Source organism: Plasmodium gonderi (genome assembly GCF_002157705.1).
Source record: "Plasmodium gonderi DNA, contig: Chr09, whole genome shotgun sequence".
NCBI classification, from domain to species: domain Eukaryota; phylum Apicomplexa; class Aconoidasida; order Haemosporida; family Plasmodiidae; genus Plasmodium; species Plasmodium gonderi.
The window spans coordinates 1,214,476-1,231,198 of NW_021628934.1; the positions used below are offsets into that span (position 1 = coordinate 1,214,476).

At 31.4% G+C, this 16,723-nt stretch overlaps 2 protein-coding genes across 2 annotated transcripts; both read left to right on the plus strand.

Annotated features, from left to right (window-relative positions):
• Window positions 1-2,219: 2,219 nt before the first annotated feature.
• PGO_092490 (hypothetical protein, conserved) lies at window positions 2,220-10,688 on the plus strand (the record flags this gene model as incomplete). Its single annotated transcript, XM_028687837.1, has 4 exons — window positions 2,220-8,694; window positions 8,997-9,154; window positions 9,358-9,615; window positions 9,888-10,688. 4 exons carry the CDS (start codon window positions 2,220-2,222, stop codon window positions 10,686-10,688), a joined length of 7,692 nt encoding a protein of 2,563 aa, XP_028543638.1.
• A 2,062-nt stretch (window positions 10,689-12,750) lies between these two features.
• PGO_092500 (conserved Plasmodium protein, unknown function) lies at window positions 12,751-16,449 on the plus strand (the record flags this gene model as incomplete). Its single annotated transcript, XM_028687838.1, has 5 exons — window positions 12,751-13,241; window positions 13,637-14,642; window positions 15,227-15,320; window positions 15,527-15,575; window positions 15,822-16,449. 5 exons carry the CDS (start codon window positions 12,751-12,753, stop codon window positions 16,447-16,449), a joined length of 2,268 nt encoding a protein of 755 aa, XP_028543639.1.
• Between the last annotated feature and the right edge of the window lie 274 nt (window positions 16,450-16,723).

Genomic DNA, 16,723 nt, shown 5'->3' on the forward strand with positions numbered 1-16,723 from the left:
GATTTAATAACACGTGCAAGTTTTACATCCCTCTTTATATCTTCTGATAATTTTATTGTCTAATAGGAGAAAAGAAAGGGAAAATTTTATAATAACATATTTCATAATTTCGAAATTCATTTTTTGTGTAAACTTATTTTTTTTTTTTTTTTTTTTTACTTCTAAATATTTTTGCTGCATTTGCTCGTATTCTAATCTTCTTTCGTTGGGTCTCTTTTCAGGCAGGGGAAGAAAACGGGAAAAAAAAAAAAAAAAAAAAAAAAAAAAAAAAAAAAAAAAAAAAAAAGAGAAAAAACAGAAGAAAAAAAAATGGGAAAAAAAAAATTATACAGAAAACATTGTTTAATAATAAAAGAATTTTTCCCTATATTCCCAAATTTAAGGAAAAGTAAAATTTTTGTTGTAAATTTACATGTGTTTTAGTCCAAAAGGTTATTTTATTTTATTTTATTATTTTTTTTTTTTTTTTTTTCAAATATATGTATACATTAATATATACATGCATAAGTACAGTAGCACAGCAATTATGCGAGCACTTGCTATATAATTTATACAGTATAAATATATATATATGAATGTACATATAAATACCTACAATAAATAATTGCATCTCGTGCTGATTGATCTGACTTCAAATACTTTTATGCCATCCGCAACGCTAAAAAATAATGTACATAATATATATATATATATATACCTATGCTATGAACCATCGTACATGTAAGGTTATTTATATGCATATACTACTATTCATAGAATTCTTAAATGCTTACATATAACATACGTGTATGAATATATAAATATTTATACATGCAGTTACACGTATATTTTCACATAAAATTTATACATGTACTTTCATATACATATATTTTTATGTATATATATTTTTATGTACATATATTTTTATGTACATATATTTTTATATACATACATTTATACATATATATATATATATATATATATATATATATGAAATTTATACGTATTTATGCACAGCTTTCCCCAGCCAGGCATTTATTTACGTACTAATTTCTGCGCAACAATTTAGTTATTTTTAAAGCTCCCAAACATATGTATAGAAATAAAAATACCACAATTGGCGATTGTAAATAAATATTGTTATATTTTCCATGTGGAAATATTAGTGAGGGATTTTTATTTTTTTTTATTGTTATTTTATTTTTTTTTTTTGACCTAAGGGGGGCGTCCAACACGTTTTGAGCAAGTGAAAAAAAAAGGCTAAAAAGACTAGTGTCAGAAAAGTGGTGTCAAAAAATTAAATTAATATTTAGGAGCATACTTGCACAGGTAGCGGGTGACATGTTAGTAAAGAAACGAAAAGAGGACGTTCTTTTAAGCCGCACATTTACATATAATTTGAACATGATAACGAACTCCATCTAGTGTAGATGTATATATATAAATATATATATATATATATATATATATATGTAAACATGTACATACGTGTGTATGGCTGCGTTCACACAGTTAAAACAGAAAAGACTGACAGTATATGCGAACGTTTAATACACGTACGTAGCAGATTCTTTCCCCATGTGCCCCTTCCACCACCACGCACGCACAAACACAGACACTGAAATAATCTATTTTTTAACGTTGCATTTTTTGGCATATACATATGTACGCGTATAATATGTATATATATTATTAGTTTTCCTATGCACAAGTAATATTTCGTGTGTAAATAAGTGCAAGCGGATATTTCTTTCACCATCTCCTTTGTATTATCCCTTGCTTCTTGCGCCACATGTTTGTTGCCATACATATTTACCGCTTCTCACGTACTAGCTGATGACGATACCTAGTTGATGCGTTCATTGAACTCGAATTAGAACTCGATCTAGATCTAGAACTCATTAAGAGATCTTGTGGATTGAAGGGCATTGTAATTGTCGCCCTCCAATATTCTAAATTCAATAACTTAAACTTTTAATAAAATTGTCACGCCTAATAAGACCAATATTATGATATTTTCCAAAAGGAAAAGCGTGTAGAACGAGCCAATAGACGCAAAGAAGGGTAGAAAAAAAAAAAAAAAAAAAAAAAAAAGCACGCACATCACGTGACAGAACTTTTTTTTAAGATACCAAAGTAATATTAATTAAAAAGAAAATACAACACACGTGTAAAGAAACATACACATTATATATAGGGTCGTAACGGACATTTGTTAAATCCTAATCCAATCGCACGATATGAATCGGGAGAAAGAAGAAAGCTGGAGAGGCAGCTTTCAGAGCAACGGAAATCATGCTTATCAAACGCAATTTTCAAATTCAAATAAATACATAAATAGTCATACATACAAACAAAGTAAAGATGTTTTAAGACATAAAGGTAATAGCAATGGATTCATAGCGAGTGATCCAAATGCAAGCAATGAATTCTTTCCATCGTCAATTAGTAATTTACCTATAAGTGAAGAAGATAGATATTTCCATCAGAACGAATGCAAGAGAATGAGTCAACAACGCGAATCAAAGGACCATGGGAATTCTATGGGAAATAACATCCTTGGCGAGAGTATCCCTATGAATTTGAATGGAGCTGCTAGTATGAATGGAGCTGTTAGTATGAATGGAGCTGCTAGTATTAATGGAGCTGCTAGTATGAATGGAGCTGCTAGTATGAATGGAGCTGCTAGTATGAATGGACCTGCTAGTATGAATGGACCTGCTAGTATGAATGGACCTGATAGTATGAATGGAGCTGTTAGTATGAATGGACCTGCTAGTATGAATGGACCTGCTAGTATGAATGGACCTTCTAGTATGAATGGACCTGATAGTATGAATGGAGCTGTTAGTATGAATGGACCTGCTAGTATGAATGGACCTGCTAGTATGAATGGACCTTCTAGTATGAATGGAAACGTGAGTGCGAATTTTGTCAGCAGTTCTAATGGTCATGACATGAATGTCACACAATACAATTACCCAGATAATCTCCATAGACTTGCAGAAGTGCATTCCAGTCATCATGAAAAGAATCGAAACGAGATAAATCACAACGTTTGTGAAAACAGAACTAATGATAATGAAAAAAGCGTTTCTGTTATGAACAATATAGACGACGCTGTTCAAGTTAAAGTAAATTATGATCAATTTTATAACACTATAGAAGGATATTCAGATCCCCTTTTAAAAGGAGGAGGAAATGATAAGCCTGTGATGGCAAATGTAGATATGAATCCATTCAATTTGATGAAAAATTCACTGACACCATCGTTTATAGATGATAAAACCATTGGTGATCAAAGAGGTGTTACAAATGAAGAATATAACTACCAATCAAATAAGGGAATACATATAAATGTAAACAGGCAAAACATCTCGGTGCAAAATAGTTACACTGAAAATAATATTTTCCCCGATGAGAATAACAATACTGTTCAGTTGAAGAAGAAGAAAAAGAAAAAAAAAAATGTCACTTTTACAAACGAGAATGACGTATTTAATATACCACGGGGAAATAATGCAGACGGCTCATTTGATTATTATCAAAAGAGTATAAGGATGAACAGATCCAATGTTAGAGGTAGTCTGAGTAATGATATGAACGGCATGAATGATGAAAATATTAGAATTAACAATATGAACGGGATAAGGGACATTGTAATGAGTAATTATGTACCAGTAAGGGAAAAGGAGCAATATCCAAATGGAGATGCAAAAATAAAGGAGCCATTTATAAATCCATATAATGCAAATGGAAAGGATGAAAATAGTGGCGTGTGTAATTTCATTACACTAAAGCAAAATAATCACACATATCATCCAAATAATGTAAATAATAATTATATAGAATATGACATAAATAATAATGATCCTTTTTTTCCCGCAATTTCATCTAGTATGAAAAATGGTTCCACAAAAAGCAAGAACTTAGATGTTAATGATGCATGTAGAACTGCTGGAGTAAGTGTAAATGATTCTTTTAATGCCGGAGATATTTCTGTACAGGGGCATAAGACTATTCAGAACATTGCATATAACTCATGTGGAAGTCCACATGAATTGATGTATAATCACACTAATCCAAATGAAGTGAAGGATTGTGCAGAGTTAGGAATTCCGCAGAACGTGGATTCTAATGGCTTATACGCCCCTCAGCTTCTGATGAATGAGGTGCATGCAGGTAATTTGGGCAGCGATAATTTGGTTAATGGCAATCTGGTTAATGGCAATCAGGTTAATGACAATCTGGTTAGTGGCAATTTGGTTAGTGTCAATTTGATTAGTGGCAATCTGGTTAGTGGAAACCAAATCAGAGATAACCCAATAATGGACAGCCATCAGAGCAACAGTCAGGTGAACAGTGAAAAAATAAATATGGGTGTGGAGACCAGCTATTACAACACGATAATGTCCAACATTAACAGTGCAAATGTAAATGTAAATTCGAACACAAATGTGAACACAAGAGTTAACACAAATGCGAACATAAATACAAACGGTATGCATGGCAATGGTGCTTATAATTCAAATACACTAAACTGGAATAACACCGCTCAATTGAGTTGTGGAACGACGAATACAAATTCTAGCCGAAGTATGGACGGAGGTAATGTTATAAATAGAAATGATAAAAACACAATTGGAAATGGAAAGATAAAAGAGTCATCGGATCATCACAAGGGAAATGCTGCAACAAAAAGTGTAAGTTTTAGTAAGAAATTGGTACATAGTAAGAGAAAAGAAAAGGGGAAAACATCAAGTAATCAATCAATCACAATAAACAAAGTGAATAGGAATCAGCAACATAAGGTTAGTGATACCCAGGCACATAGCCCAAGTTCTAATCAACCACATTGTGCCATTCAGATGAAAGATGGAGTTTACTGCAATGACACCGATAATGGTAATAACAATGTTCAAGATATTAAAAAGCAATTTGTATTGAGATATTTGCAGGATGTAGAAAATATATATGAAATAAGAAAGAGAATAAAGCATCATGAAAATAAGGTAATTAAAAGGAGATCGAATTTAAGAAGCAGAAGAAGTAGTAATTCAAGAAACCTTTTAAATTATTTTAACATATTAGAATTATTATATAAATCTAGTAGAAAAAAAAAAAATATAAATGATAAAAGGATTAGGACACTTTTGTACGTATTTAAATATATTAAAAATATTGAAAGAAAAAAAAAAAAAAAAAAAAAAATTTTCCTTTTCGACACAGTCACGTTAAGACGTTTGAACAATCAGGTAGATTTATACATTGAATTTGTAGAAAAGCGAGAATATAAAAAAGATTTAGATACACATTTATATAGAAAAGAAAAAGAAAACAACGAAAGAAAAAATATCGGAAGGAAGTTAAGTGAACAACAAAACGTAACTTACATACAATCCAAGTTTATTCAAAACTTATTAAGGAAGAAATCAAATTTACATTTCAGTTTATCCAGAAGGGTAGAAGAAACTCAATATGAACATTTTTATTTTCATCATGCTTTGAAACAGGTAAATTATTTGTGTAATTTACTTGTGTACATGCATTTCATACTGTTGAAATATATTTCGATTTTTTCTCTTCCCGAATGGAACATGTTGTTATTTCGTGACATTGATTTTTTTAATTGCAATATGTTTGTTCCAAACGCAATGAATCCATGTGTAGTGCAAAAGGACAGCATTCCAACTTGTGCAAATGATGAAATTCCTTCTGTTGATTCTGAACAATGTGACGTAAATTTAGAGTCCAAGTTGGGCGACGTCATCAGTGTACATACCCATGAAAATGAAAACAGCACAAGTAGAAATGATTTTGGAAAGAATGACACATTCGCAGACATAGACGACGAAGTAGGGGATGGTTCAGAAAAAAGAAAAAACCCTGATGAACAACTTAGCGAACTTCCTACTGAACAACTGCATAACGAATCACCAACCGAGGTGCCTACTGAAACGCCTGTAGAATCGTCAGTAGAATCTCCAGCAGAATCACCAGCAGAGGCGTTAGCAGTACCCACAGCAAAACCGCTAGAAGTAACCACAGCAAAACCGCTAGAAGTAAGCACAACAGAACCGCTAGAAGTAAGCACAACAGAACCGCTAGCAGTACCCATAACAGAAGCGCTAGCAGAACTCACAACAGAACCGCTAGAAGTACCCACAACAGAACCACTAGAAGTACCCACAACAGAACCGCTAGCAGTACCCATAACAGAACCGCTAGCAGAACTCACAACAGAACCGCTAGAAGTACCCACAACAGAACCGCTAGAAGTACCCACAACAGAGCCGCTAGCAGTACCCACAACAGAATTTCATATCCAGGAACAGAATCCGGATGAGGGTATCACACTTCGAAACGATGTGCTTCTAAATGTAGAAACTGTTGAAAAACTGAACCCCTTATTTATGAATAGCGAAAACACAATTGATATAAATTACTACGAATATGCCATTGAGCCATTCGATTTTTATTTCTATGATAATGTGTATAACGAAATATTTAGTTATATGCAGATGCTTAGAAGTAGTAATGGAATCTGTGGGAATGGTGAGATTGAAAGAGGTATTGGTGGAAGGTTTGAGGATAGTGCACATCTTTTAAAGAATTTACCCTATCAGTACTATGAATATATAGAAATATTAAACAAAGAAATTATGAATGTGAGAGATTTAATATACAGAAATAAGTATATCAGATATATCTTCTATTATATTTATAGAAATAATGAGAGTAATATACTGCACAGTATGAATAAAATTTTAAATTTAGAAAAAAAAAAACTTCATCTTTACAAAATACAAATGAAATTGAGGTATAATATATTCTTGTCTCGATTTTTTGAAAATAGCGGTGTTATTGTTACCGCGACTGATGAAGAAAAAACAGATGCAAAACATGGATTAAATTTCATTGAAGTTAAAGAGAAATTATTCACGTCTTTGTTTAAACAGTATAGCGAACACTATTCTGTGCACCAGCAGCGAACTTCTGAGTTCCGTGATATCAAACGTCGCCTCTTTAACATCCCAGAGAATAAGTTTCCTCATATGCAGAAGAAAATTACTTTTTATTCTGACCACTTTGAGTATTTGAAGCATCGATTTTCTAGCAAGGAAGGAACGGGAGCAGTACGAGAGACGGTAGAAGTGGGAGAATCGGTAGATGTGAGAGAAGTGGGAGAATCGGTAGATGTGAGAGAAGTGGGAGAGTCGGTAGAAGCGAGAGAAGCGGGAGAGTCGGTAGAAGCGAGAGAAGCGGGAGAGTCGGTAGAAGCAGCAGAAGAGGTGACAGATGCAGCAGTGGCAGAAACGTACGAGAGACAGAAACTCAAATTTGACGAAGCGTATGACTATGTGGAGTACATGTACAAAAAAAACTACGCGCTAATCATAAATGGAGAAAAGAACAACTCGAGGAAGTTCAAAGCAGCTTACATAGTGAAGAAGAGTCTGAAGGAGAAAGAAAATCTTGTGATTATAACGTCCGTTCTGAATGTCATTAAGTGGAAGAGTCTTTTTGATAATTTTGAGCACACAACAGTGTATCACAGCGAGGAAAGTATTTTAGAAAACAAGGTGAAGAATGAAAACAGTAATCTTATCATATGTGTTGATTTTTTACCAAAAATTTTGCACATACGATGTGAAGTAATCATATTAGATATGTCTCACTTTAACTTGTTAAATAAGATAAGTATAGTGAATGATTTACGTTATCTGAATTTCTCAAAAAAGATAATAATTCTAAATAATGGGCTAACAGATGATTGGAATTTGTTATCGTCTCTTTTTTTATTGAATATTTCTCATGTTGACAATTCCATCGTTTCGGAGATTCAGATGTATCATAGTGATGAAGACAAAAAAATACTTAGTGATATTATGAGAAATTTCCTTGCTCATTTTTGTGTAATCAATAAGAAATGCAATGAAATTAGCGGAAGAATAAATTGTGAATTGAATGAAAGATCTGTAGAAGCATCTAACAAAATATGCTTTATCATAACATATATGAGTGGCATACAGAAATTTATTTATGACAATGTGAATGAAGAAGACAAATGGCATACATCAGTGCACCCACTTTTACTTCTAGATGAAGATTCATTTTTTTTAAAAGATTTTAATATTTCGGAAAAATTTGATTTGTTAAAAAATATAATAAAAAAATTTCTCATTTTGAAGAAACGCATGATTATATGTTATTCTGGAAAAGAAAAATTAGAAAAATTGATAAAGATATTGCTCAATGTACATTTACTTAATGATATATCCAATATTTCCTTTTTCGACATACGAACAAATAATAATTTTATTAATATACAACAGTATGATGTAGCAATCGTTGTGAATAACCACACACAATACTTAAACTATTTTGAAAATCATCGAATTCCATGCTATCTACTTGTTTCAGCTTTTACAAAAGAGGAAGAAGAAATATTCAATACATGTAAAGACAAAAAAGAAGTTCATTTTTATAAAAAAAAAAAAAAACAATTAATGAATTTACATAAATCATCTAGGGATAGAATCTATAGATACTACATAAATAACATGATTTCAGAGAATGATGATCAATTCTTGTTGTTTAATATTGTAGATCAAAAAGAAAAGGTCTACTGTAACACGTCCTATGATGAGATCGTGCTACCAACTTGCTTCGTTTCAACGCTTTCACATTGTGAAGCAGCACTTGGTTATTCTGGTAGGTCCCTTCAAATCGAAATGCCTATGAGTTATGTCTACGTGTGTTCGACACAGTTGTAGTTCTAGCTGCAGCTTTTGCATATCAAATCTGTTTTTTTTTACGAGTATGATTTACATTCATACATGTCTTGCTCCTCCCTTTGCTCCCCTCCCATGCATTATTTGTTACCTAACATTATTAAATCGCACATCTAACACCATACATCTAACGTCGCACATCTAACGTCGCACATCTAACGTCGCAAATCTAATGTTGCACATCTTACATTTAACTTCGAACATCTCACTTTGAACCTACAGAACATTGGCAAGAAATAAAAAATGCCCACAGCTTCTGGAACTTCAACAATTTCAACAGGGATAAGGTTATTTTCTATCTAGACCGAAAAAATACTGTATACGACAAGTACCAAAACTTGATATATCCAGTATCAGAGGATTACATATCCCCACCGCAGGTTAGTTAAGTTGTGATAATGTAAACAGATTTATCTTTTACCCAATCTGTTTTTTTTTTTTTTTTTTTTTTTTTTTTCATTCCACGTATAATTTTCGCAAAAAAAGAAAAACAAAATGTTGGAACCTCTTCACACGTAAAATCTACACACTAGACATATACCATCTCTTTAATTTTTTTTTTTTTCTTATATGCAAATATCAGATTTACTACTATTTGACAAACCCGATAAACGAAAAGAACACATTTAACAACTGCATCTCAATGGCATTAGATGAAATTATTCAAGAAATGAACAGAAAAAAAGATCTAGATGAGTTTGATGAAATGAAAAAGATTACGTTATTAAATATTAAGGAAAAAACGTGCAAAAAATATTTTTCCTCCATACGGAAGATAGAAAAAATTTTGTCTGAATTTTTAAAGGAAAATAAGAATAAATCCTTTGAGCGCTTTTTAAAGGTATATTTGAGAGGAAAATGTTTCATTTTGTATTTGACGTTTATTGTGTATACGTTTTTGTATTAACACCTGTTGCCATGTGGTGCTCTGCTATGCCTTGTTATGTTGTGTTTTTTTCTTTTATGAAGTAATGCACCATTTGATGGCCACCATTGCAGTGTGAACATTATTGGTTTTCTTCTGCATATTGCTTATGGTACACGTCCATATGGAACACATCGAGTTTTCTCTACATTTTTTTTTTTTTTTTTTTTTTTCTTTTTCCCTCGTAGGGGTGTGAGAGCTATGGGCAAGTCATCACAAAATGTAAAGAAAAGTTGTTCATGGCATTTAACAGAACGTACAATTTACATTTTAAACAATTTGAGGATTTCTGGCTTGATGAAGAAAAGAAAAGAAAGGAAAAATGGAAAATTTTATGGAGTTTACACGAAATGAGAGAGAACGGAGAGGAAAAGAATACAAATGATAACACTGAAAATGTAGGGGGCAGTGATATTACAGTTAGTAATGCAGTTAGTAATGCAGTTGGTAATGCAGTTAGTAATGCAGTTAGTAATGCAGTTGGTAATGCAGTTGGTAATGCAGTTGGTAATGCAGTTGGTAATGCAGTTGGTAATGCAGTTGGTAATACTGTCACAAGCTGTAATAATTATAATGCTAATCTTTCCCAGATTAATTGTCTATTTAACAGAACAGTTAGCGATAAAAGTGAGTTGAATTATAAGTGCCATGAAAATAATAGCTTTTCAAACAGTGATAGTAACAGTTTAAGTAATAGCCTTAACAACATTGATAAAATGAAGAACGAATTTAATTTACTGGAGAAGAAAAACTTCCGCATTCGACTTTCATCTCAACTATTTGACGAAAAAGAATTAGATCATTTATTTCCGGAAAGGAAAAAAATATGTTTATCAAATGGGGATAATCAAGAGGTGGAGAAGCAGCAGCAGACGGGGCTAGAGGATAAGAAAACCTGCTTATATATCGAACGGAAAGATACTCAGGAGGATGCAGAAGCCGAAAGGGAGCAGGGACCATGTCAAGTTCAGACTCTCTCTCCTAAGTGAACTCTAATGTATTCAATTATTGAAATATTTGTTGAAAAAAAAAAAAAAAAAAAAAAAAAAAAAATACACAAGCGTGTATTTACATATATCAATTTTCCGAATTATTGAAACATTTTTTCAAATACAAAAAAAGAAAAAAAAGGCTATTCTATTTTGTTGCTATTGCATACTGTGCGAGAACTTATGTATTTACACACCTTTGGGTGCGTGTGGGGATATAAAGTATATTTGAAAAAATATGTACAAGCATATGAAAAGAATACACGTTTTAAATAAACGTATTTTTTAAAAAAAAAAAAAAAAAATAAATAAAAAAAAGGTTATTCTATTTTTGTTGCTATTGCATACTGTGTGAGAAAACTTATGTATTTACACACATTTGCGTATGTTATGGGGAAAGGAAAGAGGATCCAGTTAAGATAGAAATAGAGCCAAAAATGAAGATATAATTAAAAAAGAATTGTGAGGTTTATAAGAAGGTAGAAATATTATATAGTTACATTGGGAAGCATGTAAGAAAAAACTATAACAGCTTTAAATTTTAACATTTTTGTCATTTCCTTTGTGTTGTTTTATTTTATGCATTTTCTTTTTTTTTTTTTAGCTTTTTTGCAATTCGCATTTTTGGAATTTGCTTTTTTTTTGATTTTTAACTTTTTCGTTTTTTCTGCTTTTCGCCTTTTTGCTTTTTCGCCTTTTTGCTTTTTCGCCTTTTTGCTTTTTCGCCTTTTTGCTTTTTCGCCTTCTCGTTTTTTCGTGTTTTCTTCTCCCCTCTTTTTTTTTTTTTTTTTGTTTTATTTTTTTTTTCCAAATGGATATTGAAGAAAAGTTGTATGAAATAAAAAAGTTGCTAGAATTGCAAACGTTTAAAAAAGGAGAAACAAGAGAAAGCCTTATAAAGTTGATGAGAGAAATATATTTAACTTTTATGTTTTACAAAGGAGAAGATACGAATAAAACTTTCAAAGTATGGTAAACGAGTGAAAAGAGAGAGGGAGAGACAAAAAGAGGGGAAAGAAAAGGTGACAAAAAAAAAAAAAAAAAAAAAAACCAAGAGCGAAAAAACATGAATGTGTAACACAGAACTGTAATGCTGCATATTGTTTCTTTTTATTTATTTATTTTTTTTTTTTTTTTTTTTTTTTTTTTTTTTTTTACATCTATATTAAATTATTTTGTAAACCTTTTTCTGTCTCTCTGGTCTGTCTTTCTGTATGTATGTCTTTCTTTTCTTTTTTTTTTTTTTTTTTTTTCTTTTTCCCCTTTTTAATATGTGAGGGAAAAGAAGGCAAGAACGCTTCTACAGCTGAACCATGTAAATAATATACACATATGTGTCTCCATCCCCAATTCTACACACCATTACCATTTAATTTTGAATCAAAAGGAACCTATTTAAATTTTGTGAAAATTTAAGAATAAAATATTTTATAAGTAATTTCTTTTATTCATTTTTTACTTGAACATTTTGTCATATTTTATTTAACTTTTTTTAAAGGCTATATTCATATTTTGTTATGCGGGCCGTTTTTTCTTCTTTTATAGGCCATATATATTTTGATATGCGGGGGTTGTTTTTTTTTTTTTTTTTTTTTTTGTTTCTTTTAATATGTTTATTTAAAATGTTATTATTTTTTAAGACTATACTAATTGTTCTTCTACCCGTTCACTCAACACACTTCCCTCCTTCATTTCTGTACAAATGAGGTTGCCAGTGTTTTTTTTTTTTTTTTTTTTTTTTCCTTCTAATTGTGTAAGTTTACTGCATTATAAGTACATTTGTAAGTCTACAGGACATCAAACATTTTAGCTTAGTTTGAAATGTCCACTTAATGCTAATGTAAAACGTGGACGAATTAAGGAAAAAAAATTAGAAAAATCAAAGAGTGAAAAGTAAATTGTTCTCGTTAACGAGATGTAATAAAAGTCAGCTTCCATGCACTCACGATACACCTTTTTTCCAAACCTACAACAGAAACGAGAACAAAGAAAATCCATTTTGCGTCTCCTACTTGTCCATGTGGACAGCGAAAACCACACGAGCAATGGTGAAAAGATTTTGATGATTAATTTAATAAAATTAATTGAAAAGAAAACTTGTGAACTTTTTTCGTCTTATCCAAATATATGGAAAGGAAACAACTCGGCTTTTTTTTTTTATATATTAAATGCACAACATGAAGACAAAAATTTAATCAGGAATATTTTCCCCATTCTTAAAAATTCAGAAAACGCTTATAAAAACATTTACATATCTTTACTCCAATTTAGATCCAACGATTTTTCAGCAAAAATGAAAACATTAAAATATATTTTTTATGAGTATGTACTATGTAACGATACATGCAAAAAAGAAATCCAAAGGGATGAAATTCAAGAGTTAGATGTGACTAGAGTAGAAAACAAGACCATCTTCAATGATGCAACAAAATTTTCCACCTTCTTAGTAGAAGAGAACGAATCTATAAATGTTGATCAAGAAATGAGTTGCTTCTTCTTTTCTGTCATACCTCATTTGATTATGAACGACTACCTTGCGTTCCTCAAGGAGAGGTATGAAATAAAAAAAAAAAAAAAAAGGAGCACCCAAAAGAGAGTGCAAAATGGGAAAACATTTCTCTCCATGCAAAAGGGTGTTCATATGTATGTAAATTGGATCGGAACACTGCAAACATCTCCTGCTGCCATCTTGAATCTAAACTACACACTTGTTTAATTTGAGAAACTCAAAAAGGCTAACGCTATAACGGTGCATTTGATTCACCAATATAATATACACGCTACTGCATCAGAGTGTACTTTTCACTTTGTGAAATTACGTAAATTGGTGAAACGTGGATGGAGAAAAAAAAAAAAAAAAAAAAAAAAAAAAAAAAAAAAAACACCAAGTTAAATGTGTAGATAAAAAAAAAAAAAAAAAACTACTTGACTCTTCCTCTCTGTGTCAGAAAAAAGGAGAAAAATGAAACTAGATTGAGATTTCTAGTGAAAGGAGGTGGGAAGAAAAAATCAAAAACAAAGAAAGGATACATTAAGGACTTAATTAGATACACAGCAAGTAAAAACATCTTGCACGAGTGTTTCCAGAATATCGAAGATAATACACATAATGAGAATGTAAAAGGAAATAATGAACAAAACATGACCAGGATGAATAATATTCTAGAAGAACGAAAAAGAGTATTGGGAAATGGTGGCTATAAAATCTCTGACATAAACAACTTTACAAATGGGAGAACAAATAGTTATGCAATACATTCTGAGAATAATAAAGAATTTACTGCTACTCTTAAAAAGGGAGAACTAGATCAGGACATAGAAAGGAATGAACATGTATGTTGTATTATTGAGAAGCATTACAGCGAAAATTTTCTTATGGGTATTTTTTTTTACATAAAAAATATGATAGGATATTATGAAAAATTAGTAAATGAAAAAAAAAAAAAAAAAAAAAACTCATTTAAGACAGGCAAAGATTACATTTCCTGCTTTATAATGCATAGTATATGTATTTTATTTTACATATGTTGTATGAACCAAAATTTTATATCTATTTGTTATGACTTGATAAAAAATATAAAAAATAAATTAACCATTTATATGAATACCTCAATTATCATTTCCATGTCAGAATTTATTTTATTTTTTTCTTCTCATGAAAAATTTGTCAATGTGTCTAATTATTTATTTATGAATTTTATACGAGAATATAAAGACTGCCTAACAGCTGTCTCCTTTTTTGATTTCATCATGAAAAATCTTTATATACTTGAGGATAGAAATTTTTTTTTCAAAAAATATTGTTCTATAATATTGAAGGCTTACTTTTACCATTACAGAATTTTTAAAAATGACTTGATTTACCTACTGCCCTCCTTAATTTATGAGAAAAACTACAAGGATGTTTTCTGCTTCTTGCTCTACGTGCCACTTTTAGTGGACATGGAAAATGTGGTATCAAGAGGGAGAAGTGACCAGAGAGGGATAGAAGTGACTAGAGAGGGATAGAAGTGACCAGAGAGGGATAGAAGTGACTAGAGAGGGATAGAAGTGACCAGAGAGGTGATAAGAATGAAGTGACTAGAGAGGGATAGAAGTGACCAGAGAGGGATGAAGTGACTAGAGAGGTGAAGTGACTAGAGAGGGATAGAAGTGACTAGAGAGGGATAGAAGTGACTAGAGAGGGATAGAAGTGACCAGAGAGGGATAGAAGTGACTAGAGAGGGATAGAAGTGACTAGAGAGGGATAGAAGTGACCAGAGAGGGATTGAAGTGACTAGAGAGGGATAGAAGTGACTAGAGAGGGATAGAAGTGACTAGAGAGGGATAGAAGTGACATGTGTCAAGAGTAGAAGGAAAAGGATCGTGCGCTTACGAAAAATGTGCGAACGTGTGTAAATCATTCTGCGCTTCCAATTCTTTCCTCTTCATAAGTATTTCAACTATCTGTGAATTAATTCTTCCTTTCACATGGATAGAATAGCAAACACATATAGAGACACATTCTGTCGCACATCCCCCATCCTCTCCCTCATCAGGAAAGCATAAGAGATTTTAACTCACGGAAGGGACAAAACCCATCCCCTCAAGCAGATATGGATTTTAAGAGAACTAAAGAATATGTGGAAAAAGGTTGGTTCCATTTGACTTGAAAACAGTTTGTATAAATTATATACCTGAGAAAAGGCATAACCGAAATGATTATTTCTGTTTTTCTTACAAGATTTGGAGGTTTTCTCCTTGCTATTTTTTTTTTTTTTTTTTTTTTTTTTTTTTTTGTATACCCACATGACATCATATATGGTTGTTCTATATCTATTTTCACACCCATTTTTCAGGAAAAACAACTTTGTTGGTTCAAGAATTAGAAGGAATTAAAACACGAGTGTAAGTGCTTTTTTACTTGTGTGTGACTAGACTTGGGATCATAATACTCCACGTGGACTAAGCTCTGTTTGGGCACAGTCTCAAATTCCTCACCATTTCTCCTCATACGTACATGTGTACATATATAAGTACATATCTAATGACATATATAAGTACATATATAATTACATATATATGTACATATATATATTATATACATGTGCATATGTCCGGCTCTTCCCTCACTACACACCCATACCGACACAGAGAAGAGAAGAACAAACGTAAGGTAATGGACATTCGAGACAACATACCAGTATATTTGAAGGCCTACTTTGAATCTATCATCCGGCTAGAGGATAAGAAAAAAGTGAGACGTTCGTGGGTGGAGGAAATAACAAAAATAATTTTGCATAAATTGACATGTTCAGACATACTTGAAATTTTAAATAAGGAGAGTATAAAAGAAATATTGAAAAATGTAAATTATATAGTTCGTAATAATTCGAAAATATTATTACATTTTAAAGGGGAATTTATAAATTTATTAAAAAATGAATCACGGTACTACTATTTCATAAATAGAAAATTGCTACAAATTTTAGCAGAAAATATAAAACATATGAAAATAACATATGATGATATTGAAGACTACTATATAACATTATATTCTTTTTTTTCTAACGAAAATTATATCGAATTAAAATTTTGGATTTCTTTAATTCATGCATTTACAAATATAGCTATATACTGTCATGACCTTTCAACAAATGTATTAACTGCATACACAAAATTTATTTCTCAAAGTCAAGTAACATTAACATTGAAGCAAATTGTTATTCAACATATTTCTCTCATAAAGAATGTATCCTATGTGAAGACAATTTCTTTTTAACTCAAACTAAACTTTAATCCAACTTTTTCAAAACACATTTGATTGTGTTTTTCTGATATATATGCCACCCCCGTTTCTCTTTTAGCCTTTTTCTATGACATTTTTGAAAACGAAAAAAAAAAAAAAAACAAGCAAACACACACACAAAGAAAATCAAGTACCATTCGCCCTTTCGTTTCTAAGAATAAAATATACACAAGAGAGATCACACTTGGAACGAACAAGTATTTGTTTGTATGGAGAAGCACTGGGCAGAATTGGGAAGATGTTGGAA